Source organism: Pezoporus occidentalis, unplaced genomic scaffold, assembly GCF_034315485.1.
Source record: "Pezoporus occidentalis ecotype Australia unplaced genomic scaffold, CSIRO_AGI_Poc_V1 ctg254, whole genome shotgun sequence".
In the NCBI taxonomy this organism is placed as follows: Eukaryota; Metazoa; Chordata; class Aves; order Psittaciformes; family Psittacidae; genus Pezoporus; species Pezoporus occidentalis.
This window is the reverse complement of record NW_026914437.1, coordinates 399,038-426,877: the sequence shown is the minus strand read 5'-3', so window position 1 is coordinate 426,877 and position 27,840 is coordinate 399,038. Positions and strand designations below refer to the sequence as shown.

General features: G+C 39.8%; 1 protein-coding gene across 5 annotated transcripts in view; it reads left to right on the top strand.

Annotated features, from left to right (window-relative positions):
* SPAG9 (sperm associated antigen 9) overlaps positions 1-27,840 on the top strand; it is a 63,735-nt gene that overhangs the window by 12,428 nt on the left and 23,467 nt on the right. For 3 of the 5 annotated variants that reach the window (XR_009965787.1, XM_062623565.1, XM_062623564.1), the window contains exons 3-8: positions 5,941-6,011; positions 14,277-14,371; positions 18,994-19,147; positions 23,069-23,279; positions 23,791-23,890; positions 25,027-25,148. Coding sequence is in view for 3 of the 5 variants with exons in the window: in XM_062623565.1 (XP_062479549.1) it covers positions 5,941-6,011; positions 14,277-14,371; positions 18,994-19,147; positions 23,069-23,279; positions 23,791-23,890; positions 25,027-25,148 (753 nt within the window). In the remaining 2 variants the exon portion in view is untranslated. Of the gene's footprint in view, positions 1-5,940; positions 6,012-7,258; positions 7,292-14,276; positions 14,372-14,439; positions 15,187-18,993; positions 19,148-23,068; positions 23,280-23,790; positions 23,891-25,026; positions 25,149-27,840 lie in introns of those variants that run through there. The other 2 variants (XR_009965786.1, XM_062623566.1) reach the window with 2 other exon arrangements.

Below are 27,840 nucleotides of genomic sequence, written 5' to 3'. Positions count from 1 at the left end.
GTTTTGACTCGAGTTGTGATCTGTGCACACGGTGATGTGAATAAGTAAACTGGCATGAAATACATCTGTTGGTAATGCTATTTCTAGGTATGGCTCAACACTGTATTTATTCTAAGGAATACAAGAAAGCTTTTCAATAGGTCCTTGAAAGAAGTTGAAGAGTTAAGGTTTGTTCAGTGGGGGTCTGGATTGCGCCTACTTAGTTTTCAAAGACTGAAACAGCAGAACTAATCTGCTGTCCAACAAAGAAGAAACAACAGCTTGGCTTCTTTTATTTCTTCATTAACAAATTAGGAGCTTACTGTTTACTGCTTCTTTCTCTGTGCAGCAGTTTCTCACCCACATGGGTTTATTTACAAGGCACATTCCCCACTGCCCTTCCCTCCACTGTGCCTTAGGTATCATTGGCGAAACTTGAAGAATTACAGAATCCCAGACTGGTTTGTGTTGAAGGGACCTTAAAGCTCCTCCAGTTCCATCCCCCTGTCACGGGCAGGGACACCTTCCACTGGAGCAGGTTGCTCCAAGCCCCGTCCGACCTGGCCTTGAACACTGCCAGGGATGGGGCAGCCACAGCTTCTCTGGGTAACCTGTGCCAGTGTCTTGCTATATTGAGTCTTTCAATAAGGAGATGTGTGAGCATCAAACTCTATTTGAAAGGAAGGCTTTGTTTCGGACTAAAGCATTTCTCAGTTGCCTTCTTGCTGCCTTACGCTGGGAAGTCACAGGAGTACCTGCTGTGCGTGTTGTTTCTGGAGTCAGTAGCCAGCAGATGGAGCAGGGGGTACAGTAACAGAGTCATGCTACAAGGCTGGAGGTGAAAATAAAATGGAGTAGAAAATTAGAGCAGCCGTTGGCCTGCTTTAAAATTGTCTATTAATATACATGAACAAAAGTGATGAGAGGAGGTTGAAATCCACTGACGTATAATTAACTGCTCATACCCTTTTTTAAATGAAGAAGTACTGTGCTAGTGGTTTAGGTGTTGGAGTTTGTTATAATAATTCTGTTGCTGTACATGTCGCAGTCATGAAGAAAATGACTTTAAATGTCTTCTGGAATTTTAAGTCCCTGTGTTGTCGCTGGTTATCTGGTTTTAAAAACTGGTCTAGTCTGCTGCAGCTTCTGTGCTCAGGCTGACTTCATGTTGGATTTCCTCAAAAAGTGACTGGTTTCAATAGCCAAATGTATAAATGGAGCCTCCCACTGTTTTCAAAACAGTCAGTCAAAACTTTTCTCATTGAAACGCTGTTTTGACCAGAGATTTGGAGTGAAGTTGGTGCTGGATCCAAATGCTTTTTAACCTGATTTTGAGTAAAAGTTGGCTTGTATATATCCTTGTTCATCTGAATTTCAACCCCTGAGAGGAATCTCCTGGCATATGGTTGTCTTTGTATTAAAAGTTGTAGCAGAACATTTAAGGAGATCTTTTAAGTTCTGTATCAGGTTTGTGGTGATAAATTTCACTGATCTTGTGACTCTGAGACATAGTGAATACTTGAACAGTCCAGAAGTGTGAGAGATAAGACCATGCAGCTGTATGCATTGATACTTGCTATCAAAAGAACATTCTTGACAGCTAAATTATGTTTGTATTTTAAAGTGCCCTGCTTTTTAAACTGAGAGGTAGACTTCTAGTTTGCAGTACTAAGAGCTACTTGAAGATGTCAGTCTTGCTAAGGAGTGGGATTTATCACTTGCTTTACAAATCAGTTTTCTGTGCTGCTTATTTCCAGATGTTATCTCTTTCAGGTTAAATACTTGTTTGATAGCTTCAGCCCCAGTTTCAATCCATGGTTCAGGTGTGTGCTCTTCAGCAACTACGTAATAGGTCTAAAGGTCTTTTTGGATCCTGAGATTGATTATGCTTGATCTATGTCTTAACTTTAGCATAGGACCTGCTTTTAAGAATGGAGCTGGACGAAAGCTGTGCAGGGAGAGCCTTCAGATAGTCTAGTGCTAGGAAAGTCTCATTAATGAGCTGGAGCTCTGTCCTGGCTTGTGTAGCAGGAATTTGTAATTCCTCTTGAAGGCATTGTACCAGTTGGATTTGGCATTCTAGCAGGTGTGTTTCTCTTTCTCCCCCTCAGGCTTATCAGCAGTTTGAGGCAGAGGACAACATACAGATGGAGGGTGTTCCAATCTTGGTAAAAGCCATCAGACTTGGGAGGTAAGCTCTGATTTTTGAACAGGCAGGGCGGGCAGCTTTGCTGCCTCATTCCTTGTAACGCTGTCGGGAGGCAGAAACTCCAGAGGCTTCTCTCTAGATTGCTATATTTAATCTCGCATTTTTAGGTGTGATTGGTTTGATTTGAGAGAACTCGATTAGGTTTGGTACTTCAGGTCACTGAATATGTTAGGATATTGACAGTGCTGGAGAAGGTTGGAAGGAGCCCTTAGGCATGGGTTCGTGGTGTTGCTCCAGTGGGATGCTTCTTCATCAGCCTTAAAACTACTAGAATATTTGCATTTTATGCTCATACTTACGATGCTGGAAGACCTTCAGAATTTTTCCATGTAGACTTTAACCATGAGTAGTGAAACTTTTTTGATGCATGTTATATTCTGCACATGTAATATCTCACACAATGAACTTCTGCTGTCTTCTGTGATTTTAACAAGGATATAATGGCTTTATAAAGACATTACAACAAAAAGAATGGATATTTTGCTTTTAGGATATACATCGTCAAACTTTTTATCATCTGCTTGACATCTTAGTGGGGAAAAGTCTTAGACTGAAATATCTGAGGAGCTGTTTTTGTTGTTAGTTAAGTCAGATTGATGGGAACTGTGTCTGGCTGCTGCTTTGCAGACCCAGCATGTCAGGCAGTGCCAGTGCCCAGCTCCATTCCTCCTGAGGGGGGATGTTATCAGCGTGGTGCCAGACTTCCACTCTTTGTGTGCTGGTGGAGTAAAATGGAACTGTGGACAATTGGTTTTAAATGTACTTGTAGGTGTCGGTGGATGGCGTTTTATTTTGGTCTCCTATTTAGTTACCTGTTACTGTTGATGGGAATATACCTTTAGTAGTGGCTTAATATGTTTCTCCATGGCTTTGGGGCAAGAATCTGGTGGTCTTCCTCAAAATCCTTCTGGCTGTTCTTCACTAGGTTCAAGTCTCTTTTATGTTCAAGTCTGTAGTGGTCTCCAGCCCTCAGGGAATATTTGATCCTCTTCCAAAGTGTTTAGCTGGAAAAGAGAAACATACTCTGTTGGTTGTTTTGTCAAGATCAAGGCATGTTTTTGGTAGAATAGATTTCCGGTGTTGTGTATCGTCCTGCTGGTGTTGGAAGAGCCTGGTTTGAGGATTATTGATGTGGTGTCTGTTGTGGGTATATAAACTTAGTGTGCATCTGCTTACCACTGGAACTTCCAGCTCTAGGACTGTAACATGTTACGCAGCTGGAAGTGGCTTCCAGAAGAAAATGCTGAATGTCAATTACCTCATCTTCTAGGGCCTTTCTTTTAACCTTTGTAAGTAACAAAAATAGTTACAGGATTAATGGAGATACCCTCTTTAACGATGCAGTACCCATAACAATGTACATTTGTCTTCTGTGACTTGGGGAGCTACTTAAAATTGGACAGCAGAGGGAGAAAATGGTGTGCTTTCTTATGGAACCTCAACCCTTGTGTGAACTGTTTGTTGTGTCCGTGATGGCAGGAAACACTTTTGTGGATTTAAGGAAGGTAGCTACAAAGAAGGTGTTTGTGACACCAAATGTGGTGTTAGTCTTCATTGAGAGTGCTGTGTCAAGTACTTTTTCCCAGAATGCACTGGATAAAATTAATCTCTAGGAGCTGGCTGTGCTGTCTAGACACGAGCATACCAGCAGCCTCGGGGTGCATCACTGTGGTTTCTTTGCCAGTTCCTGGTAAGGCTGTATTGAACCATGATTTCCCATCCAGCATGGAGCAGTGGTGGTTCCCAGGAGGCAGTGTGGCTGCCGGCCTCCCCCTGGGTGCTTGTTTCTAGGAGAGGGACCTGGTTTCACGAAGCATGAAGCCAATTAGTCATGCAGTCTGCACTTTCTGACTTCAGGCTATTTGCCTCTCCTAAAGCAGGTTTAGCACAGTGGAAGGGTTTCCAGGCCCTTGGTCTACGGGGAAGGAAGACGTGCTGGGAGCTGTAATGCAGAGCCCAGAGATGGTGGATTCCCAAGTGAGCTCAGCCATTGCTGGTTGGGGTATGGGCAACTAAAGCCATTGAGTTCTGCCTTGTAGCTGCTGACTGGTTGTTGCTAGGATGGCTGTGATGGTCAGCTGTTGTAAAATGTAATTACTTCTGACTACAATGCTGGTGGATAAATCTGTTTTGTCACATCTTCGCTTTGTAACTACGAATTCTGACACTTGTTTCTGTAGGCACTTAGCACAAACTTCCATATAACCTCCCTTTAAATGTATGAGGAAGTTTAAAACATCCGTTGCCTAAAACTAGTAAACTAAAATCTTCCATTCATTAGGTGTTGTGTGTCAAAAACAGTGTATGTATGTATTGTGCTTTTATGTTTTTATGTATGTTGTGCTGTCAGAACTTGTACATACTTACAGCTATTTGACCTAAAGGGGTTTTTGTTGAGTTTGATAACAATGCAGAAATGAAAGTGTTCAGTCTTGTGTTAGTATGAATCAAATTTGATACAATAGGTATTTATAGGTGGATTGCAAAAGGTGTTGTTAAGGAACTTAATGTTCTTACAAGAGCAAGATTAGATTAGGAGCTAACAATGTTTACACAGGTTTGAGTGAGTGGACAATTGTGTATTCTGGTTCCAGCATTTGGTTCTGGCAGAGATTGTTTTTTCTTAATTGAAAATACTTGCAGTAAAGTATTGTGCCCAAATACAGAGGTAAGGAGCAAAAAGCAATGGCATAGTGAAAATTCATTTCAGAAGACCCAGTTGGCACTATGAAGATGTGCAAATGGCAGAGAAGGTGCTGGCATTTGTCCTCAGATAACGTGCATTTGGCAACGAGTCTTTGGAGATGGGTAACTATGAATTTCAAGTTTCCCAGGGGTATTTAAACGTGGCAAGTGGAATAAGAGAAGCTCAGTTATGGAACTTGAAACATCCTTATGTTGCATAAATATTGTGCCTAGAAGTACCTAAACAAATAGATGGAAATTGATTCTAAGCAGCAAAAAAATGTTTTCTGTTTTGAGTAGAAACAGTAAGTTGTGTGAAGAAAATTCTGAATTCCTTCAGCTTTTCTGCAGGTTAATTGCACGGGGCCATTGCAGTTTGTTACAGTTAATCTGTTAATATGGACTCATTGTCTCAAAGTTCTACTAAATCTGCTAGGTGTATTGCTCGTTTCTTGGAATACCTACAGAAATATTCAGATATTTTCTTTTCCTTAATCTATTGCCTTTAATGCTCAGTGGAATACGAGTGGGTGCCAGCAGAACTCTTCATTTCTGTACTACACCATATGACTTGCAGCTATTTTAGACAATACCTAGTTCTGATTTGCCCTAGTTAAACACCTCTGGAGATGATGGGTTCTAGGAAACCAGTGTGGAGCCTTAGCTGGAGCTCACAGCTCTCATCTGAGACTGTAGGTACATGATGTGGCTTCTCCCTCTTCCTGTGATTCCCATGTGCGCATGTGAACCAGGCTGGATTGATGGGAGCAGTGGTGTCCTTGAATATAAAAATCCCCTCTCATTGGACTTTCAGTCAGCTAGGGAAGATAAGATTGGGTTTTTAATGAGAATTGCAGATTGTAAGCTTGTGCTGCTGTTGATGTACTTGGGAAGCTCAAGCGATGAGAGTTTAAAAACACAAGAACCAACAAGCTTTATATGCTGGTCTTTGTTCTTCACTGCTAAGAATACTCTTATCACTGATCTGGTTGCCTGGTCCCAGGCAAGTCCATCTTATTTACTAGAACTCTGCACTGAATTTTAATTCTTGTGTATTTTTCTTCCAGTTAGCAGACTTGAGGAGAGGGAAGCAGAACTCAAGAAAGAATACAATGCACTTCATTCAAGACATACAGAGGTAGGTTGTTATGCCATGGTAAATTCAGGGAATCTGTAAAAATGTAATCTGTGGAAAACTCTTGTGAGCAGCTGGGAAAACTACTGGATGGATTGGTTTATTCACTGATGCTTGTATTGCTAATGTTAGTTGTAACTGGGCTTCATCTGGTTATGTAGTTTTTTCCTCATTTACATCTAAGTGTCTGTTTCTCCACGTTAGTTTGATTATGCATTTGTTCATTTTGTAGCTTTGTCAGAGAATCAGAAGTTTTAAAAAACAGGAATTTACTTTTTCCTATTTCAGAGTTGGTTCTTCAAAGAAATAGGAAGGCAATTGCAATTTCAGTACTCTGCAGCAGTTTTCTGTGCTGGTTTTACTTGCACCATGGAGGGAACAAAAACTCACCTCCTACTGAGATTCATGATTAAAGGAAGTCCCTGCCAGACTAATTGATAGCTGTTGAAAACAGGGTTTGCTAATGAACATGGGACAAGTTTGACTCTGTTAAATAAATAAGCCACAATTTTCAAGTTGGTTCTAAAGCATAAAGGGACTTGCAGTGCTTTGATTTTTAGTAGCAGGTCATCTTCCCCATGCACGGAAGCTTGCTGCCTGACTGGTATACTTATTTTAGTGAGGGAATCATTGTTCTCTGAATAATTCTTACTAATCTGAAGTCCCAGTATTGAGTACAGTTCTCTTCCTTACTCTGATTGGCTTTGTTTGAGAGGTAGACTAGCTGCTTTTAGATCATCACCCTCAAGAAAGGGAATGCAGTGCTGACTGTTCCTAATTCAAAAGACCACATATGGGGAAAGGGAAAGCAAATACAGATGTCACATTTGGTTACCTTTAATACTTCCTTAGCAATCTCAAGATGAGCTGACAGCAGCTGAAGGTGGCTTGGAACCACAACTAGCATGTAGCTTGAGTATTGTGTGGCAAGACTTCTATAGCTCTTAAATGAAAATATTAATGTATTTTCTGAAATCCTAATGTATTTAACATCATGTTTGTTACTAAATAACAGCTGTAGAATGCTGCATCTGTTGAAAATGGAAATCTAAGTAAACTGAAAGGCTTAATGCTCCCTAATTAGTTTTACACCTTTTTGAATTGGAAGTACTGTGTGCTTGCAGGGTTTTGGCTTATTTTAGTTAGAACATCTGAGTACTATTACTATAGAAATGGCACTAACTGAATGTATTGGGCACCATTAATTCAATGAAATGCTAATGAAATGTTCTGGATATCTTTTTACGTAGGTCTTGCTCCAAAACGGACAACAGCCTCTGCTGGTTTGATTCCAATTTATTAAATGCTTTTGCATCTTAAATTCACTTTCTTTGGTGTAGGGAGAGGTGTTTCCTTGGGCTTTATTGTTACTGAGGTGACTATGTCCTTTCTTCATAAAGAAATAGGTTGTAATGCAACATGGTATATTCACACCTCTGTGCTCCTACAAGCAGGTCTCATGCTTTCTGCACTTCTTACTTCTTTCTGTCTTTGCTTCCCCAATCTCAGCATTATTTATTTTTGTCATTTTTAATGTTTCAACTCCCCCTTTGTTTAGAAAATACTTGGCTTCTAAAAACAAATACCTTCAGGTTAGGGCGTTTCTGCTTTTGTCTACATAGACTTGGATCCCTGCTTTTAGGTGACAGGCGTGTGTATATGTTACTTACTAGAAATGCACACAATTCTCAGGCCACCAGCTGGCAGCTGCTGAAATGCAGCAGGATATTGAAGATAGAACATGGAGATTTGATGGGGGACTGGGTTTATGGGCTCTGAAAGCTTGGGTCTGGGCTGGGAACTAAGGACAAAGAACAGCTACCAGTGGTGTGGTTGTTGATAAAAGGTTGGGAGCCTTTTTGACAACCGTGTGACTAACCTTAGGAAGTTAACTACCTGTTCCTTATTTGCTGAGACATTTTTGAGTGCAATGAGAGAGACTGTTGTGAATCTTGGACAGTATGGGCTTCCTGCTATATCTCGCTTTAGTCATGGACTGAAATGTCAGGAGGTCAGCACCTTAATGCTGGTATCTGCTGAGTGTTTAAGACTTGGGGACTGAAATCCCTGGGGCCTGGAGAGGACTGATAACAGCACCCATCTTGCCCTATCCCCTTTGATTCCCTGGTTCCCTTTCTCCAAATGAATTCTAGTGTGTTAGGTCTGTGTAGTAACTTTTTTAATGCAAGATACTTTGGCAAATATCCAACCTACTTTAAGCATTAAGTTACGAACTTTATTGGCTTAAATATTTCTATCACAATACTTGTTTCTGAAGCCTTTCATGTCCTTCTAGGAAGGAATATGTTTTTCCTTCTGAATCAGCTTCACGATTGTCTTTGCAAGTGATCCATCTTTGGTACTTAATGCCATGGCAATTGTTTTTATTTCAATTGACCAAATAATGAGCAGAGCATTAGAAAGTGGGTTTTTTTGGGTAGCTCTAAGATGTTGGCAGTGATTACTTTGACAGATGTCTTGTTAAAAATGCAGCCTGACTACATTTTCTGCAATCTGGATTTCTAGCAGTTTTCCTCTAATTCTGCCTGTCTTCAGTATTTGCTTCCCTCTATTCTCCCTTGATTCTTAAATTTAGAGTGTAGTATTTCAGACTGTGTCTTTCTGTTCCAACTCTTGAGTTCACTGAGGTTCTGTAGCTGTGTCCTCTTTTGGCACTAACCCTACTTGCCTTTAAGAGGAAAATTTTTCACAATGAGGACAATCAGCCATAGGAATAATCTCCCCAGGGAGTGGTGGGTTCTTCACTCTTGGACACTTTTAAGATTTGCCTGGGACATCTAGTCTAAGTCATGCGCTGTCTGGAAAGGTTGGACAGGATGATCCTTGAGGTCCCTTCATCCTCATGCTCTGTAATTCTATGGTTCTGTCTGTGGTTACCTCTTTGCCACAAGATCACTGCTCTGCAAGCTTGCTAGCTCAGCACCTCACAGGAGTTTCACCTCAACAGTTTCAGTTGAATGGACCAAGACGTACATCAACTGAGCCACGGAAAGCTACACCTGTGATGTGAACTGGAGAGCTGAATCCCTCACTGCAGTGTCATTGAGATGTATACACGGTGTCTCTGCAGCTGCAGCTCGGTAGAGCTCTGGGAAGAGCCTTTAGCCTTCTTCACCCTTCCTTTAAATTAGCTTCTGTCTTTCTCGTTGCTCTCCATAGAGTGGGAGATGAGCTAATGGGTTTGAATGGGATGTATTCCCTTAAGCTTCCTCCCCCAGTAAGTCTGTGCTTGAGCTAACTGCCTGGATTTTAAATGGACTGGAGTATGATAACCTGAGCAGTTGCATTGGCAGGTTGGAAGGTGGAGTGTAGCTGGGCATTGTAGCAGGTAGTGAAGAGCATAAATGTTCAGTCAGAACAGAATGTACACATGCAGCCTGAACATATTCTTACATCTGTATCATGATCCCCTGCTTAGCTAACATACTGTCATCCATGGTCTTCCTCTGCTTGCAGCATATCTTGATCTTGTGCTGATCTTCCTCTGTTCTAATGCTCTCAACAGATGAGCAATAAAACAGTATGCTGGAATCTAACTATGCAAAGTCTTGTTTCTGTCTTTCTCTGGCTACAAAGGACCAGATGCGGGAAGCAGTAATAGAGCCACAGTGCTGTGTGCTCTAAGTTAGGTTAGACTTCTGTGCTAGAAGGCTAATCCAGACATCTTCAGACTTTTGCTTTACAGACTTAGAAAGGAATTTTGCTGCTCAGTTATGAATTTATCTCATACTATTTTATTAAATAGAAAACTGACTTGTTGTACTGCCTGTCTAAAGGCAGTCCTGTCTTCTTACATACCTCTTGGTGCTTTTTTACCTTGCTGCAAGAGATGATGCCCTGCTGCTAGTGACTTTTAGAGCAAGCCCACTGAGATAGGAGGAAAAGTATTTTTGCATAGTTGATGGGGCATGCTTCATAACTATGGTGCTGGTGTCCTAAAGGCTTGGCAGAAGGCTGTTTTATGACTCAGTTGGGAAAGTGAGGCAAAGCAGTACTGTAGCATCTACTTGAGATTTAACTAACACCTGTGGCATCTCTATGCACAAATTTCCAAAGTAACATTCCTTTTTTTCCATTTAAGGAAGTGTTTCTTTTTATCCTTTGGGAAACACAAAACTAAGATGGTTCAGTATCTCTTTCCCTGACACAGAATATGGGCTTAGTTTAATGAAGCATAATTGGGCCATGGAAGTTTCTCTGTGTTTTGCACTGATACAGTGTGACGGAGCAGCAAGCCTGTCTCTGGCACTGGGAATGGATTTTGTTGGGTTCATCTGGTTAAGTGTATCCCCAGCAAGTCCCTGTGCAAGGAAACAGCCTTTTAAGTGGATTTAACTAGTTACAATTGTGGGTAAGGATGGGTACCAGTCCTGGTGTTTTTGAGATGAGACTTAAGCTACCTGTTCAAGCAAATAGTTTTTCCAAAGCTTTATGCTACGTGTTAGCAGCTTGATTTATGAAGCCTGGATTTAACATCTTTGCATGCTGTTGTATCTGCCAGCAACATCATCTTGTATGTGGATAAAGGTGGGCCAAGCTCACCAGTGGGAATGATGCTTTTACTTAGGTGACAAGCTCACCACAAATCCTGAAAGGTAAAAGGTAGTTACATGGAAGTGTTTAGGACTTGTGTTCTGAATCAAGTTGATTCTAGAAATGTCTGTTACCTTAATAAATCTAGATTATGTGGGGCACAAAAAGATCTATATATACACAGTTGGTCACACATTCCCAAAGGGAGGAGCCACTTGTGCCAAACTTGATGGAGTCAGCAGAGCAAACAGCGAGGGCTGTAGCACTGAGCCTGGTCTGACACCAGAAGAATTACAAAGACCTGTCCTGGGGGAGTTAAAGCGTTGACACAAAAAGGAAGGAGGAGTGAAAGAGAGAGGAAGGTATAAAGGAGATGCTCTCAACCTGGTTAAGGAAAAGGTGCAGGTAACAGTAACCACGAGATGATGTATTCACATTTGTTTGTGACAAAGTACTAAGGTTTTGTGTGTTGAGAGTGGTCGTATTTGTAAGGGCAGGAATAGAAACTAGTGACAGGATGGTAACTGTCGTTCAGTGAATGAAGTTTAAGACTTAGAGAAACCTCTGGCACTTTCTGCAGTTGTAGACGTTGTCACATGCCACATGAGGAAACCAATCTGAGTGCTTTTGAGATGGACAGGCATTGCATGGTTGTCACTTGCATTCAAATGGTATGGCTTTTATATTTGTGCTTTAACATCTTTAGAAGCTCCTTGTGGTCAGTTTGTACACGTTGTGCCCTGAAATGAGCTAACATATGAACTGTGAAGTGCTGTTAACTAAGGTATTTCCTCTAAATTCTGAGTTTATCTTTAATGCCCTCAGCTAATGGTAGTTGAGCAATGTAATTAACTACAACAGTGGGAGATGGTCAGTATTTATGACATCTTCTTTGGAACAGTTGATCATATTTGAAATAGTTGCAGACTTCAGGGGCACCCAGGTGAGCTGTCAGGAGAAAAAGGTTATTCTATGATTACACTCTGACTGCAATTCTTACAGAAGAGAAAGGTAGTAGATGTAGTCCTTTATTGATCAGCTGTACCTTAGTGTAACTTCATTAAGAATTCTCCTGAGTAGAGAGCAATTAAATCAATCTAATTCTATTTTTAAATTGTAATATTAAAGCACTTTGCTTTGGATAGCTGAGTAATCTCAAAGCATAGCAACACTTGGATCAGATTTTTGAGCTCTGAGAACTCTGGTGCATTAGTTCATAGGTTTTATTTGGATCAGGATGGTGCTTCAGGGATATGCTGAACCTCAAAGTAATTTAGATTGAGATAATCTGTGGAGGTTATCTGGTTCAGATCCCAGTGGTTTTGGGGGGACTCTTTAAAGGTTTGATGTAGATGGGCAGTGAGCTGCCTTCCCAGTAAACTACAGTATTTAATTTAGTATTTCAACTGGTTTCTAGTAGTTGCGAATCCATGTGCTATGTTTCTACAGATTTGCTTATTCTGCCATCAGCATCATTTCCATCTGCAGAACAATACTAAACCACATAGTCCTTTGAACTGACCTACCCTCCAGCCTCTGTATGTGGATAATAAATGTGATGAGACATTTCAGTAAACAAGAGAACAGACTGAGAGGAGGGAATCAAGTAGGTTAAACCACGTACTTTACAAAACATGGAAGTTATGCAGGTTTTACTGACCCTGCTCTTTTTTCCCCAATGTGTTAGTTGTTCCCTGGAAGGGTACTGGTTACGTAGCTCCTGTTCAGTAGCTAAAAAGCACCACACATGTTGTGTTTAACATTTTACTGTGAGAAACCAATTAGTGTGCTGCAAATTAAAGTGCTTGCAGGCACATCAGCTTTTGTTCTGTAATATCTCCTTTTCCTGGTGAGGGGATACATGAACAGATAAAGCAGAGCCTAGATACAGAATGGTCTAATGTGGGTTTCAAAGTCATGCATTTTTTTTCCTAGGATTTCTAAACTAATTTGGATTACAGTAAACCTGTGCAAAACTGCACAGGAACCATTGGAACATTGAATTTTAGTTGCTTTGGAAGAAACAGGAAAACCAAGAAATATGGATATTTGAAGGTGAAGCTTTCAATTCTTTTGACTTGCTTCTGTGTGTGAGCAAGCATTAAAAAAATCAGAAAACAAATGAGGTGATCCTAGTGAAATGCTGCATTTATATCATTTTGTTGGAGGATAACTGTAAGCTTTTGACAGCAGTTAAAGTATATTATATAATGTTTCTCTAAAAATAGCAAGAATTTTTTCTGGTCTGATTTATATTATTTAGTTCAGGTGAATGCTGGGAAAACCAGGATCTGTACATAACCAGTACTTATTTTATAGATTCTCCATCAATCAGGGTATCTTAAGCCAGTTTACTCCAGCAGAAAAATATGAGTATGTATTCACATACAGCTAATGCTGGCAAACAGTGTTTGTGGAGAAGCTGATGGTAACTGAAGGTAGTAGTATCTACAGGTCAAGCGTATGGACTTCAGACGCGTCAACCCTGACTTGAAAGTAACGTGGAGATGCAGGTTTCAAGGTCCTGCTGAATTTAGTTCTAGTAAGTGTAACTGCCCCCAGAATGAAACGTTATGTAGTATTGGTTGTGGTAATAAAGCTCTCCTAAAAGCGTGTGTATAGTCTCTCTACAATACCAGAAGACACTAGTTTTATGGAACAGGTATTTTTTTTGCATAGGAAGCCATTAAGATACAAGCTGAATACCTCTCAGGAAGAAAAGTACACTGAAATCTTCTGCAGTGCACCTGTGATTTGGTTCTTTTTCTCATGTACTGAGTGCCCTATTCATCTGTGAATGTGAGGGCAGAAATGCTAAAAATACCATGTCTCATGTAGGCTTCTCTTCGGGCTTTCCCAGCTTTCATTTCAAGGACATAATACGTCCAAATTAACCTTTTGGAGTGATGCAGCGATACCTGCAACTTCTCCCAGTGCATGTCCTGGATCAGTTACACGCTGAGTAGCATCATCCTTTGGCTGATTGGAATCCGGGTCTGTTAAATAAGTCATGACTGCAGGAGTTAGCATGTTGGCCTGGGGCTGTTTCTCTTAAGAGAAAGAGCAAGCAAGAAAAACTCTTCAGTGCTGAAAATCCACCTGCACTTGCTCATCTTTGAAATGTCAGTTTAGATGATGTAAAACCAGACTTCACTTCTAGGAAATACAGAAAGCTTCAATTTACTTGAATATTAGCAGAAAAAAAAGAGATGCTGACTTCAAATTTCTGCCAACAGAAATAACCCGAGTCTTAGATTGTCGATTCATTATGCTTAATATTTGAGGTACATGTTGTCTGACCTTCACAGTACTTTGCAATTAGGTTGTAGGCTTGTTGTGTCACACGATAAATGTTAATATCTGCCAGATATAGAGGTCTTAAACAGCCTCCAGAATGGATTTGACCATGGTACTTCTGTTCAAAACTCCTTTGTAATATTACATGCACTTTGTGTGCCCTTAAGATGTTCCCTGTGCGTGAATGCACAAGTAAGTTCTCCAAATTATTTATTATGGGCTTCTCTTCTGGTTTGTGGTTTTACACGCTGCATAATTTTGCTGCTTCTTTCACCTATTGCTTTAATGCTTCTGAATGCCTTTACTATTTTTAGCATTACAGGGGGAGATTATATTGTACTGGCCAAGAATTATGTGGTTGTAGTAGAAGTAGATGTAGTTAAATATTTCTTGTTGTTTCTCTGTCCTTTTAAACAGATGATTCACAATTATATGGAGCACTTGGAAAGAACTAAACTTCATCAGCTAACAGGGGGTGATCAGCTCGAATCCACACCACACAGTAGAATTAGGTAAGCTATTGCTCTCACCCTGAAATGAAAGAGAAAAAATCCGTTCATTTGTGTTTGCAAGACTTTGTTCTTTAATCCTACAACAACGGTTTGGCTGAATCAGAAAGATTTGTTGTATGATTGGAATGTGGTAAGAGAATAGTGTAGAAATCGGTAGAAAGAGGCTTTTGCTGTTGCACTGTTAAATGTGGAGATACACTTTGTACATCAGCCTTAAATGATTTTGGCTTTTTGGAGTGTTTGCATTCAGGTAGGCAGGGAAAATGTCAGCAGCTGTCCCAAAATAATGGCTATCCTGCCATGGCTTTGTGTACGGGTTGGTGGAGGTGTGCGTCGTGAGACCCGCTTGTTCTAAGGGCTTGATGTGAATATATTATGCAGATTTTGAAGCTTTCTAGCCTATGAACTCTGCGTGGAAGGAGGGGAGAATAACTCCAGGGCTGGCTGTGTCTCTGCGTTGCTGCATCGATGCTGCGAGGGGGAGGAGAGCGGTGATGTCATTGCTCTGGAGCTGCTGCAGAAGAGTGGAAAGCTGCTGCTGATGGCATTGTTTTTGTGGCAGCGGCTGAATGACAGACTTTGCCTACAAAGATACACCCTTGGCCCCTGTGTAGCCTTCTCGGTTCCGGCGTTTCACCATGCCAGCACAGCGCCATGAATCCTGGATGCATGCTGCTATTTGTGTTTGGCTTCGTTGGCGGGGCGGTGGTCATTAATTCTGCTATCCTGGTGTCTCTCTCGGTTTTGCTGCTAGTGCACTTTTCTATTTCTACTGGTGTGCCAGCTCTGACGCAGAACCTACCAAGGATACTCAGGTACTCTGCCCTACTGAACCTTGGCTTCATGTGCTCTATGTTCTCTGCTTTCCATTTTCCTTTCATGCAGAAAGAGCAAGGATAAATTAGAGGTGTCAGTTGTGTATAGATTTCAAATTCTTTTGTAAACTTGTTTATGGACTGGGATATAGCAATATAGGTTTTTTTATACACTCAGATTTCATTGCCTTCTAAGTAAGTACAAGGTCAGTTTATGTGTATCTCTTAGAAAGGTATTACAATGGTTTATTGTAGCCTGCAGAAAAAGCTGCAATAATGTCAAGGATAAAGCTCCTGTTCAGTGTATTGTCAGGTACGTGGCTGCTCTTGATAGCCATAAATGTATACAGTCTGAGGCCTTGTGCTATTAAATTTCACCTTTTACAGTCCAAACACCTATGTAAGATCAGTTAACTGATGATCACAAACCTGCAGAAATTAGTTGATCATATTAGTTTTAAGAAATCTGATTATTGGTCAGTGAGGGGAAAAAGAAAATCTTTATTTAAGCATCAGAGCTATTAAAGCCCATTCACTATTGTTCAGCCAAATGTTATCCTCTCCTCTTTTTCTATACTTGTATGGCTAGTTGCCAGCTCTGTCTGTCCCCCCTCAAGTTATGTTCTGTTTGTCCTAGTTGCCTGGAGCAGTAGCAGAGATGCATTAGAATGTTGTGACCAAAAGTAATCTTGACATGGTTTAGTGCTACAATTACCAATGGAGAAGAGCTGGGAAAGTTTTAAAATGCAGCTTTCTGACCTGAAAACTTGACATACTTTAACTGTGGGTGTAAATTTAATAGTAAACCTTATGTATAAAGTGGAAAATGCTGGGAAAATAGTGTTCTCTGAGAGCTGTGTGACTAATACATGGTATATGTAGACTTTCTGTAGTAGATGCATTTAACGTCCATCTCTCAGCACAGAAGAGTTCTTCCAAAGGTTAAAAGCCAATCAATAGGTGAAAGAAATACCAGTTATTAATAACTGAAAATAAATATGTATAAATATTTAAATACAAAGAAATACAATAGATTTGAAGCATAACTCTGTAGATTGATCTAGTTGGTAAGGCTGTGTTTGCTTAAAAGGAGGGGGGGAAATCTAAACCCGAAACAGATAACCACCAACTCTAAAAAAGCAAAGCAAAATATTGAGCTTCAGTAACTTTTATTAGACTTTATATTGAAGCAAGCAGATGGCTTAAGAAGTAGGGGTTTTGCAATGTGCTTTTGTTCCCCTACGGAATACTTAATGGGTTTGAGGGGCTTGAGGAAGCAATGCTTTTTCCCGCCCTTAGTAATTGCTTTTAGGAATTGCAGGAATTGGGCTGCAGTTCCTTAGTCTTCATTTAAAAAAGATAAAAATACAGGATGAAGGAATCTAATTGTAGAAGAATTGTTTCTGCTTTTCAGATTTTATAACGCAGCATCTGGTTGCTTATCCTAAATGCTTCAATACCTCACTTCAGAATATTAGTTTAGACTTTAAAAACACGTGCCTGCCTCCCGCTCGCTGCTGTATTTCAAGGTGTTTCTCGGACACTGGAGGAGTAGAAGGGGTTCTTTGCTTCCCAGCCAGCAACCAGGGAAATAAGTTGAAATTGCTTCAGTTGAATTGGGTAATTTCTTCTAATGCAGATGCATGAATAATAACCTTCATTCCCAAATTACCTCCCCCCTTTCAAATTTCATTCACTCCGTCGCCTTGCAGTGCTCCTGAACTATGTTTTAGCACATCAAAATATGTTCAGTATAAAATCGATGTAAAACTATTCCATAAAGAAGGCAAATGTCAGTGGTGTGTGTGTTTTTTGTCACTCATTTTGTTTAAATTCTCTCTTCTGAAGACCACAAAGAAGATGGGCTTTGTGGCATATCCTGCAAGTAAGCAAATCTGCCTGCTCTGAGCCATTGCTCTGGGAGGCGTTTCCCAGGGCGAATGCACAATGTAGGCTTTATCACCGGCTTTCTCTGCCCCTGAAGGGCAGCTTTTTCCTCCTCTTGTTGCTGGATTCCTTAACCAATGAAAGGGTTTCAGGCTGTCTTTCGACATAATCTAAGCTTGTGTGGCATGTCTTTTGTTCCCCACACACATTAGAGTGGTGGGAAACCTGAAGAAAAGCAGAACCTGTTAACAATAGCAGGAACCCTTGGAATCAGATTCTCTTTAGTTCTGTGGCTGTTTTTCATGATGACTTCTCAGCACACTTAGTTTGCAGGTGCTGAACAGTATCTGATGCTTTTTATTTTCTAATCCTGACTGATCTTGCTTTACTTTGCTAAACCACCTCCAAATTAGTGACCTAACTTGAAATAATATTTATGAAAGGCCAAGATAGATGTGATGTGAGAATTAGTTGCTAAGATTTTTGTGACAAGGGGCATCTTTGTTATACCTGTACTGGAAAGGTTCATGCAATTAAAATTGTTTTGCTCTTTGAACATTGTTTTCTTGGCGGTGTAAAATTAACAAAAGGAGTTTATTGCTTAATTGCTAAATACAATCTGTTCTTGGCTACGTTTTCTTATATGTAACAGGAAAAAAAACCCAAACCCAATGAAATTTATAGGAATTTTTGCTTTTCAATATTCCCTGTAATGCTTTTGCATGTAATTCATATGCAAGTACTAATTCTGCACAGAATTTTACCTAGGTTGTGTTTCATTCATGAAAAGCCTTGCAAAAGTATATGTGGTTGTGATTTGCCATTTATGATGCTGAAACGTGAGATCTTAATAGTTTGGATTATCTCTGCAGGGTACTCTACAAGCAATGTTTTCTCAAGCATAATTTTCTGCCATCGCTTATGCACATTTTTATCTTTGTCTTCAGTATCCTTAGAGCTGTGCTAGTTGATTACAGTCCGTCCTTCTGTGTTTCATTGTTCTGACTGAACAAATAATTTGCTTTATCTCAATTCTATGCCTGGCTGGTATTTTTCCTTTTCGGGGCTGGCTGTAGCATCCTGTGAATTGCATTCTGCACACTGTTTTTGTCTCTTGCTAGCAGGAAGAATTCATCCTTTTGTTCACTGGTCACGCTACTGATGGCAGGATTGACTTGGGGATATTCTTTTTTAGAGGGTCAATATATGAAGCTTTTGAATTTCCAAACATTATTTGCTATAGGGAAGTGATAAAGGTAGCAGGTATGGTGAAGAGTTGAGATGAAGTAATTTGCCTTACTAACACAAGCTTTTGTATAGCTTTAGGGTGAAGTGAGAGTGTTAAGACTGCTCAGTTTTTGGCTGCGCTAGTTTTTAACATCTGTAATTCCTTGATCCAGTTGTTTTCAGTTACACAAATCCATGTAATTCCTATGATCTTCAGGAGAAAAATACCATGCGTTTTGAGAAGAGTTGGACTTCAGGCTGATTTTTTACAACTTCAGCAAATGCTTCAGCTAAGGATTTAGCTGTTGCTGTTGGTGGTACTGTATCTTGCATAAAATGTGCAAAATGATCTTTTTAAGAGTTGCTGCTAAAAACCATAGTTTGAAATAAGGAAGCAGTTTCATCTTGCGTTCCTCTTTGTATTGCAATTCTGTAAAACTTTTATTGCTATAGGTTAGCTACAGTACAATCAATAACTGCTATCTAAAGCTATGGAATAGACTATTTGCAATCAGATGATGTGAAATGCTGTAATAGCATTCGGTTTGTACATTGTGTATTTAATAGAGCACAGTGTATGAATGTTTGAACCTATAATTTTACCAATTCCCAGCTGGTTTCAGAGGTGTGCAGGAGAATCAATAGTGGGACATCTGAAATGGCTGATGAAACCTGTCTCTCTCTTTCAAACAGAAAGGAGCGTCCGATATCACTGGGCATCTTCCCATTACCTCCAGGAGACGCACTGCTTACGCCTGACGCACAGAGAGAAGCGGGGGAAACGCCTGGGTCAGAGCACTGGAAATTCCATGAGCTAAGCCAGCCAAGGTCCCACACAAGCCTGAAGGTGAGCACTCAGCTTGGCTGCCTTACGTGCTCGGAGAAGCTCCCATAAACAGGTTATAGGTTGTTGGTGGGGAAAGAAAGCAAATCGAAGAGGAGCTCAAAAAACCCTAGATCACCTTTGTATGAGCCAGATATGTTGCTTACTCAAATGAGCTTTGAAGGAACTTACTGGAAGAAACAGAGCTTGGGTTGTGTTTTCCAAGTGAGTGGTAATACAGGCTACATCTTCTCTTACTCATAGGAGTGGGTTTTTTCTTTCTAAGGAACCTTCCCAAAAGGTCAGTCACTTGTTCTTTACGCATTAGATATGTAACTAGATAGTTGTAAACGGGTCTGTTGGTTTAATACTGTCTTAGAAGGAAAGCTTTGATTACTACACAGGCAGTATTCTTAAAGCAGCCTCTGTTACTATCAGGCATAGAGCGTAGGTATACCACAGAGCTGAGAATGACCTAACTTTCCTAAATTAGGCAGTGATTATGATTTCCCTTACATGTAGCTTGGCCATAATTCCTGCAATTGTTCAGTGTTCCAACAGTGAGCGGGTGGCATAGAACAAGCTGCAGACATGGAAAAATGGGGGAGTGGTGGTGGAGTGTGATGAATCTGGCAGTCAGGACTAGGGTGCACAGCGGGAGGAGGGAGCTGCAGGGTGGCGAATAACCCCACAATGTGTAAAGTCTCCCTATATATTTATGTCAATGAGGGTTTTTTCTTTGGAAGACTATGAATGTACTGTTAGTTCTGAACAGGCAGTCAGCTGAGGGGAATTTCCTCTGAAGTGAACTTCATACCTAGCAGGGAAATGTTAAACTGATAAGAATCAAAAAGCTAACCACAAATCATTGGAACCCAGTTTTTTTTTCTCCTAAAGGTCATATGGAGATAATCTGAAGTATAAGTAATGGTTAATTATAACCATATCAAAGTAATAAAAAGGAGTTTGGATCAAAAAAATCTGTCACTTAAGCTCTTGGCTAGGACCATTTTTGTATCTTAAATTTGTCCTACACCAGTTAACATCAATAGATTAACAGACTTCACAAGAGCTGACTGAAATACAACTTCAGAGTAGGTGGAGACAAGGTATAAAGGGTATTCTCTGATCCCATCCTGTCCCCTGAGAAAATTATATTGGTTACTATATATTGTCAAAATAGGCTTCTTGGTGTAGTTCTAAAGATAATGCACTGCTAAAAGAGAATTCACAGCACAGACTGTTATCTTTCAAACCTAGTTACGGTAAGTTGATTAGGTCCAAAGCAGCATCTTTGGTTTTAGATGAATGTAAAGTACTTCTGAAGTCATAACCAGGATTTGAAACTTTTTTCTCTGAGTACTTTTATTTCCTCTGAATACTTTCAACATGAAGTATAAGGCACAAGCAAGATTCTGCTGCTTTGAGGCATCTGTTTTTGCTTTCATGCATGAACATTTAATTAATGGTGTCTCTTCTAAAAGTATCACAAAGAGAAGGTGTCAGGAGAAACGCAGACGGAAAAGACCGAGTACTCTGTAGCTCGTATAGTAGTGACATTGCTGGATATCGTTGTAAGACAACGATACAGTTAGCTACCATTCATTCTCTTCTGCTTATTTCTACAAAGCATTGCAGATGAGCTGCTACTTCAGATTTAATTATCTCATTTTTAAACTAATTGTCCTTTTCCAGGCAAAGTCTTTTGGCAACATTGCCAAAAAAGTCCGAATTGCTAAGCCAGCATAGCAGTGACTTTCAGATGCTTAGGCTTTGAGATATTTTGATTAATTCATTGTCACTTAATGGAATTGTTTCATTTTCATTAGTTGCAGAACAAACATTCATGATTGTTTAATCAGCAGTTTGCAAGAGTTAGCTAACAAAATAAAAAATGCAGTAAAGTCAGGAATGTAAAATAGATGGGATTATTTGAAATTCCCATACGGAAAAGACCATTCTCTTCGCTGGTTTCTCTTGTGCTGTCAAGCTGTTTTTCTTGAGCTTTGTGTTGGAAGTCGGTGATCAGTCTGTGCTGCATCAGTTAGTGGATGCTTTCGGAATACAAAGATGTAGACATGTTTGAACAGAGCCAACAGCTCCACTGAGGTTTTATTCCTTGTTTGTGTGAGCTCTGGAGTCCCTTGGTGAGGGGTAGCATTTCCTCCCTCCTGTATCTGCTTGCTGAAGTATGAATCATTATCCAGTGGCTGAACTTCACCAACCCAAGAGGCAATTGAGTAAATTGTGTAGCTTTCCTTCCTTTCTTGTCTTAAAGGGACACATTGAGAGATGCATTTAGGGGCACTTGTTATTTGACTGTATTTTTGAATAATTTTGTCAGAATATCAAATATTATTAATTGTGGGGTTTGTATTTTACTAAAAAAGGATGGAACCTGGAATAATTGATAGGCAGATTTTGAAATGCTGAATTTTGTGTCTAGGGCTTGCAAATTCCATGTGGGGATGTCATTGTAGGATAAAAGCTTTATATTGATGCTGATAAACAGAAATGTGTGTTTTCCTGCCTACCCCCATGAATTAAAATCTTACCTTTCTAGGAAGTTCCAAAAGTAAATGTTTTGAGGTTATAATTCTTGGTAATCTTATCCTGTGTACAAATAGGGGAATGTGTGTCTGTATGCAGGTCTTACTTTCTTTTAAATAACCTTAAAATTCAGTTTCCCTCCCTTTTGAAAAAGGGATGCTGGCAGTATGATGAATTTTGCTTCATAAAACCTAAACTTGCTTCATTCCTGCCAGGTTCAGGTTTCCTGAGCCAACAGATACGTTCTCCTTAAATGTCACAGACTTGTCTGGGAGCTTTGCTTTCAGCTCCAGTTCCCAGACAAGACCCTAAAAGAACCTGTTATCAAAACTTACCAACCTACCTTCACTTTGCACATACCAGCCTCCTTGTTTCACCTTGATCTTTACCAAGGAGATTCCTCTAACTGTATGCTAGAAAATACTGGCCTAAACAGACTAATTTGTTTTCATATCTTCAGTGAGCTCATTTGGTGTTATGTCTGTTTAAGTCATAATCAAGACCTCTGCATGTTGGTGTGGCTCTCATGCTGAAGGGGGGTAAAATGTGAATGAGAAGAGACAAGCTGCAGAAGAGGGCTGTTAGTAATATCAGGTAGTAGCCTCTAGTTATGTCGAACACAGTCACCTCCCCTCAAGCACAGTGCCTGATGCAGCCCTGTCTGAGTAATGGTCATAATTGTGAGTCCAGGAGCTGGATTAATAGCAAGACTTGTGGTTCTTGATGCACTGTCACTGACATGTAAACTGTTGCCAGTTATCAGCTTCTAAGGAGGAGCTGTTTACCAATATTCCATAGTTGATCTGAATTTAACCAGACAAGCAGTCACTGCAGCTCAGTGTCTCCTTCCCAATGTCATCCAGGGCTTACAGTTAAGATTGGGAAGCATGTAAAAACAGTCTGAATGCAAATACTGTACATGTATATCAGTAAAGTCATTGTTCTGCATCAGTGCTTTAATGTTGACTTTTAAGATGATGATTGAAGGTATCATGCACATTTAGCAAAATTGATTTGATACCAGCTTTGGGAAGATTGAGCAGTTCATTGTGCAGCTAGGAGGATTACTAATATGGGAATACTGCCTGTTGTCTAGGAGGCTTTACCAGAAAACCACCATAAAGTTGTGACTGTTACTATCAGCTGAGGTCAAACATTAGCATTAAAAGCAAGGGCATGTTTTATGTGGCTATAGCCTCCCTAAGAGAAGTGAAACAGCCATAGTCTAAAGATGAATCTGGCAGTACTGGCTTATTCTTCCCAGTCCTGTTTCTTTGCATTTGCATATTCTTTAGTAAAATACAGTAATTTTGTTATTTGTTCTTCTGTTTATATGCCAAACTGTTCTAATAATTCTTTGAGTTCATTTTTTTAATGGCAATTGCTGTATTTTAGGATGAGCTCTCTGATGTTAGCCAAGCAGCCTCAAAATCTACTACTCCAGCATCCACAGCTGCTTCAGATGTACCTGTACTGCCTGCTGAAACTCCTCAGAAGGAAGATGTTGAAGGGCTTGCAAAGGGCGCAGATATGCCGAATGAGAAGCTGGACATAGGCAAGAATATTGAAGTACAGGTAGCTCAAGAGACAAGAAACGTGTCCACTGGTGAGCTGCTTTAACTCTTTAGTGTATGTTTACTAAGGACCTCATTTAGTCTGTTATGAAATACCTTAATTATTGTGTCACAAATGAGAAATCATTTTTGACTCTGGTTTTAGGAATACAGAGTTTTGGTAAGAGATACAGGTCTGTTGTTTATGGGTAGCTTTAGCCCTTATTTTTCTAGAATAAGAATCATTTATGACATTTCCTTGTAAACAACAGAAGTGACACTCATCCAGACATAAAAATTCATGAGATGATAGACATCTTCTTGGTTTGAGTTGCAGACGTAGTGGGAAATAACTGGCATTGGATGGCGTATGATAAATTCAGGAGATACTTAGAAATTCCACTGTCTGCACTATCAAAATCTGTAGGTCTTAATTAATTACCTTGATAAGTCCTTGAACGGAAGTTTACTGAACTGGTGATAGATTAGTAACAACTGCATGCAGGTAATGTCGTTAAGTGTGGTGATCTTGTTTATGGAGGTGTACCACTTGCTTTTCCCTAGGTGGAAATGAAAATGAAGAAAAATCTGAAGTTCAGGCAATCATTGAATCAACTCCTGAGTTGGATATGGATAAAGATCTCAGCGGATATAAGGGTTCTAGGTGAGTTGTGTATTATGATCGGAGTAGGAAGACCGATTTTTAGAAGGTACCAGCCTTCAGTTTGGAACTTGTGACTTGTTTAGAAACTTTACCAGACTGAGATCATGCTTTATATAATGAATCTCCTACTTCTGTGGCCTTATTTCCCCAAGTTCCTTCTGAGGTTTTAACTACAACAGCAGTTCTTTATTCTCTTGCTACACCCGATGAATGTTCAGGGTATTTCATTTTACAGCTCACTTAAGAATGTTTACCTATTCTTTCTGTATTTCAAGCAGAGGGTCTAGCTAAAAGGCCTTTTCTCAGTAGATCCAGGTTTCAAGGTACTAGCAGTTTCCAAGCTGGGCCCTTGTGTTTTCACCCACATCTTTAAAATCTGGATTTATGGTTGACTTTCCAAGGTTACAGCATTTGTTCATCAGATTGTGCTGCAGGAATCCCAGTGTTAGCAGAATGCATTTGTCTGAGTCTGTTTCATTGCAGGCTTTTCCTTGTGAAGTATGGCATTTATTTCATAAGCTCTAGAGCCCCATAAAATAAATGCACAAATACTGTTTGAACAGTGTGTGTGGGGTGCCTGATCTTTTAGGCAACCCTGGAAAAAATTTAGGGTCTAGCCCAAGTCCTTCAAATACATTATGTATCTGTGTATTTCACTCCTGTGATGAGGTAGGGAGAAATTACCTTGTATATTGAAGGTTAATGGCATAAAATTGTTGTGTGAAAGGAGCCCCTTTTCTGGACAGAGGAATATTTGATCTCTGTTTGGTTCTCTTGCATTCTTGTTATATGAAATGACCTTCAGTTTGGCTGAGCTGTTTGTTCTTCAGGCATTCGGGCTGACTAAGTCCTGACAGGGCTGAATTTCTCTGTGCCTAAAGGTGATATGCTCTAATTTATTAAAGTCCTGAGCAGCTCAGTATCAGCAGCTACCTCAAGTTTGGGATCCTGATGCCAAAGTAATAATTGAAAATAGAATCTAGGACTCTCCGCCAACTGAAAGCTCATGAGAATTTTACTTCTGGATTTTTTTGGGGAGGTAACAAATGAACTGGTAAAACCAGAGATGGAGCTTTCTTCATTGTGGGAATGTTTTCCTTCTGCTTTTTGATGTCTTGTTTTAATTCTTTGAATAGCACTCCTACCAAAGGCATAGAGAACAAAGCATTTGACCGTAACACAGAGTCACTCTTTGAAGAGCTGTCATCTGCTGGTTCTGGCCTAATTGGAGATGTGGATGAAGGTGCAGATTTACTGGGTAAGAAAGGTTATTTAAAGATGCAGCTTACAGGAACTTTTCTTGTTAGTGGAGTGCTTAATTATCCTTGCTGGATTTACTGTTAGAATTCATTTGCATTAAAATCATTTGGGTATCATCTGAAGATGGTCACTGGAATGCAGAATAGCAGGAGAAAGTGTTTGTTCTTTCTTTAAATATAATGATATCAGCCTTAATCTTCTGGGGCACTTCTTTGTGTTTCAGTTTTCCCTCTGTTCTCTGACACAAGGGTTTTTATCTCAAGCGAGGATGTCTGTCTTGAACTGGTTTTAAGTAGTTTAATGCAGTTTGTGCCCAGTCTTTAATGGCCTGGCTGTATCACCTCTCTATGGAATTAACTTGTAGGAGAGGATTGCAGCAGAATGCAGTCGTGGTAATTTGAGAATCAAGCCATTAACTGGAAGGGGAGGGGAAACCCACACTTCTCCCCCTGCTACTTGTGTGCTGACTGAACAAAATATAAGTTTTGGGAATATGAGTTGATAGGAGCAAAAAGGTCATTAAAAACATCTTTCTGTAAACAACATGACAAGATATTTCTGGCTATATTGATGTTCAGGCCTTATTTTGAGATGATGAAAGCTGGTACTATGGAATGTATGAAATGCAAATGCAACTCGAAATGGGTTGTATACAGAAAATCAGCCATTTGCTTTTGTTGTCTGGCGCAGCAGAAATACAGATTGTTAGTAGTATTACTTAGAACTGTTGTGTGTGCAATCTGGATTTCTGGTTGTTCAGTGTTCCACCAGAAACTTACATCACACAGGTGATGTTTCTGCAGAGTATTACTCACCAGGGGTAATGGGCCTACCTCCAGTCTGAGATGGCTTTTCTTTGTCACTCTGCTGGCTTGAGCAGTGAGGACCATTACATCCTTGTTGGAACATGCTTAATCCAAACCTCTTGCACTCTGTTGTCACATGGCCAACTAATGACACATTCTGCATGCAGAAATGCAGATACTGGGGAAATACTAACTTCATCCATTAGCTATGTGATTAATTATTTAAAGAAATAGAATTACTGTTAGGACTTCTGATAATAGATGCTTTGTTTTCCATGGGCAAAAATAATAACCTTTTTAGTGTAACCTATCAAAATACTGTCACTGGCTACTTTGCCACTAAACTATTACAGTGTGTGCAAAATGAGCACATTGTTATAACTGCATTTGTAACATAGAATGTCCTGGTCTAAAAGTTTTACTATACAGTCATCATTTCACTCTGAGCACAACCATAGTCCAGATTACTCTCTGTTACTTAAGAGCCCCATCTACAACCAGGTTAACCAGTGTGTTGCGAGCATTTGGACCTGTTCTAAGAAAGCATTAAAATTCAGTTTGGAGTTCTGTCCAAGTAGTTAATTGGGATTCTCTAATCTGTTTTCTCTTGGGCTGCATACCCAGGGGAATATTCTGGTGTGTATGCTTCTTTCTTAACACAAGTTCTCTGAAACCTGTTGCTTCTGCAGTTAGGCTGTTCTTGGCTGCTGCGCTCATCAAATACATTCTCTGCATTTTTTTCCCTGCTTGGTAACATATTTTTTTTTTTGCCTTTGCACTCTGGCTTTCTGATTTTTGTTCTTGCATTATAAAGGGAGTTGAAACCTGGTGGGAAGTGATCCCAGGTGCTTTTATCTGTGAATACTGGAAACATTTAAAAAGCAATAACCACTTGAATAAAACCTCTCGATGAGTGTAGTGCACAGGATATATCCAAATATTGGTAAAACAGCAATAGCTGATCCAAGTTCCTTCGCTATTAAATGTAATTTAAATCCAAAACTCAGAGAGAGGAATTCCAAAAGTGGGAACTTTGGCTTCCATGTTTACTTCTAGATACCCTTTTTTGTTGTCCAAATATGCAAGTCATCTCTTAGCAAACTTACTTGCAAGATTGTGCTCATACAGTAATTTAAAAGGCTTCCATCATTAACTTTTCCATTAGTTAATACTGGATCAGCATAATTCCTGTTGTTATCAGTGTAGTGATTATTTTTGCTGTGCAAGATGCAAAATAATTAGTTTTTTGCCTGAAAGTTTGTATCTTTTTTTTATATATATTTTTCTTTAAATCCTGCAAATTTTGTGATTTTTAGGCATGCAAACAGGAGGGTGAGAAATTGATTTTTCCATAGTAGCATTTTGATTTGAAACTCTTACTGAATGGCTTCGCGTTTCTTCCAAGTACTGGGCTTCTAAATTATTTTGCAGAAAATGAGTTAGACTTTTCTTAGGTTACTGGTTTTTATAAGAGTCTAACCAGTAGAAATGGTTGTGACAAACTTTAACATCTGTCTCTTGTATAAATCCTGCTTCTAATCACATCCCATTGCCCTTTGATTTCTTTGGTAGCGCCTTTGTTTTAATTCGCTCTTACCTCATAAGTCTAAATCTTCTATTGCTCTTCGCTCATACTACACCTTACATGAACTGTTTCTTGTTCTTGTTTTTGCTCTACATGGAATGCATGGGCTTTAAAGACCATAATTTCTTTGGTAAGGTATCATTTGCTCTGGGGAAATCTGCAGGGCTTTTACAATCTGAGCTTTATAATTCAGCATGTCTTGTGTCTATAACTGGTATACTTTTGTGTTTAATGTGGTATAAAAGACAGTTGAGCATTTTAAATGTAGCTTTGTGTGCTGATACTTCTCAGTAATGCTG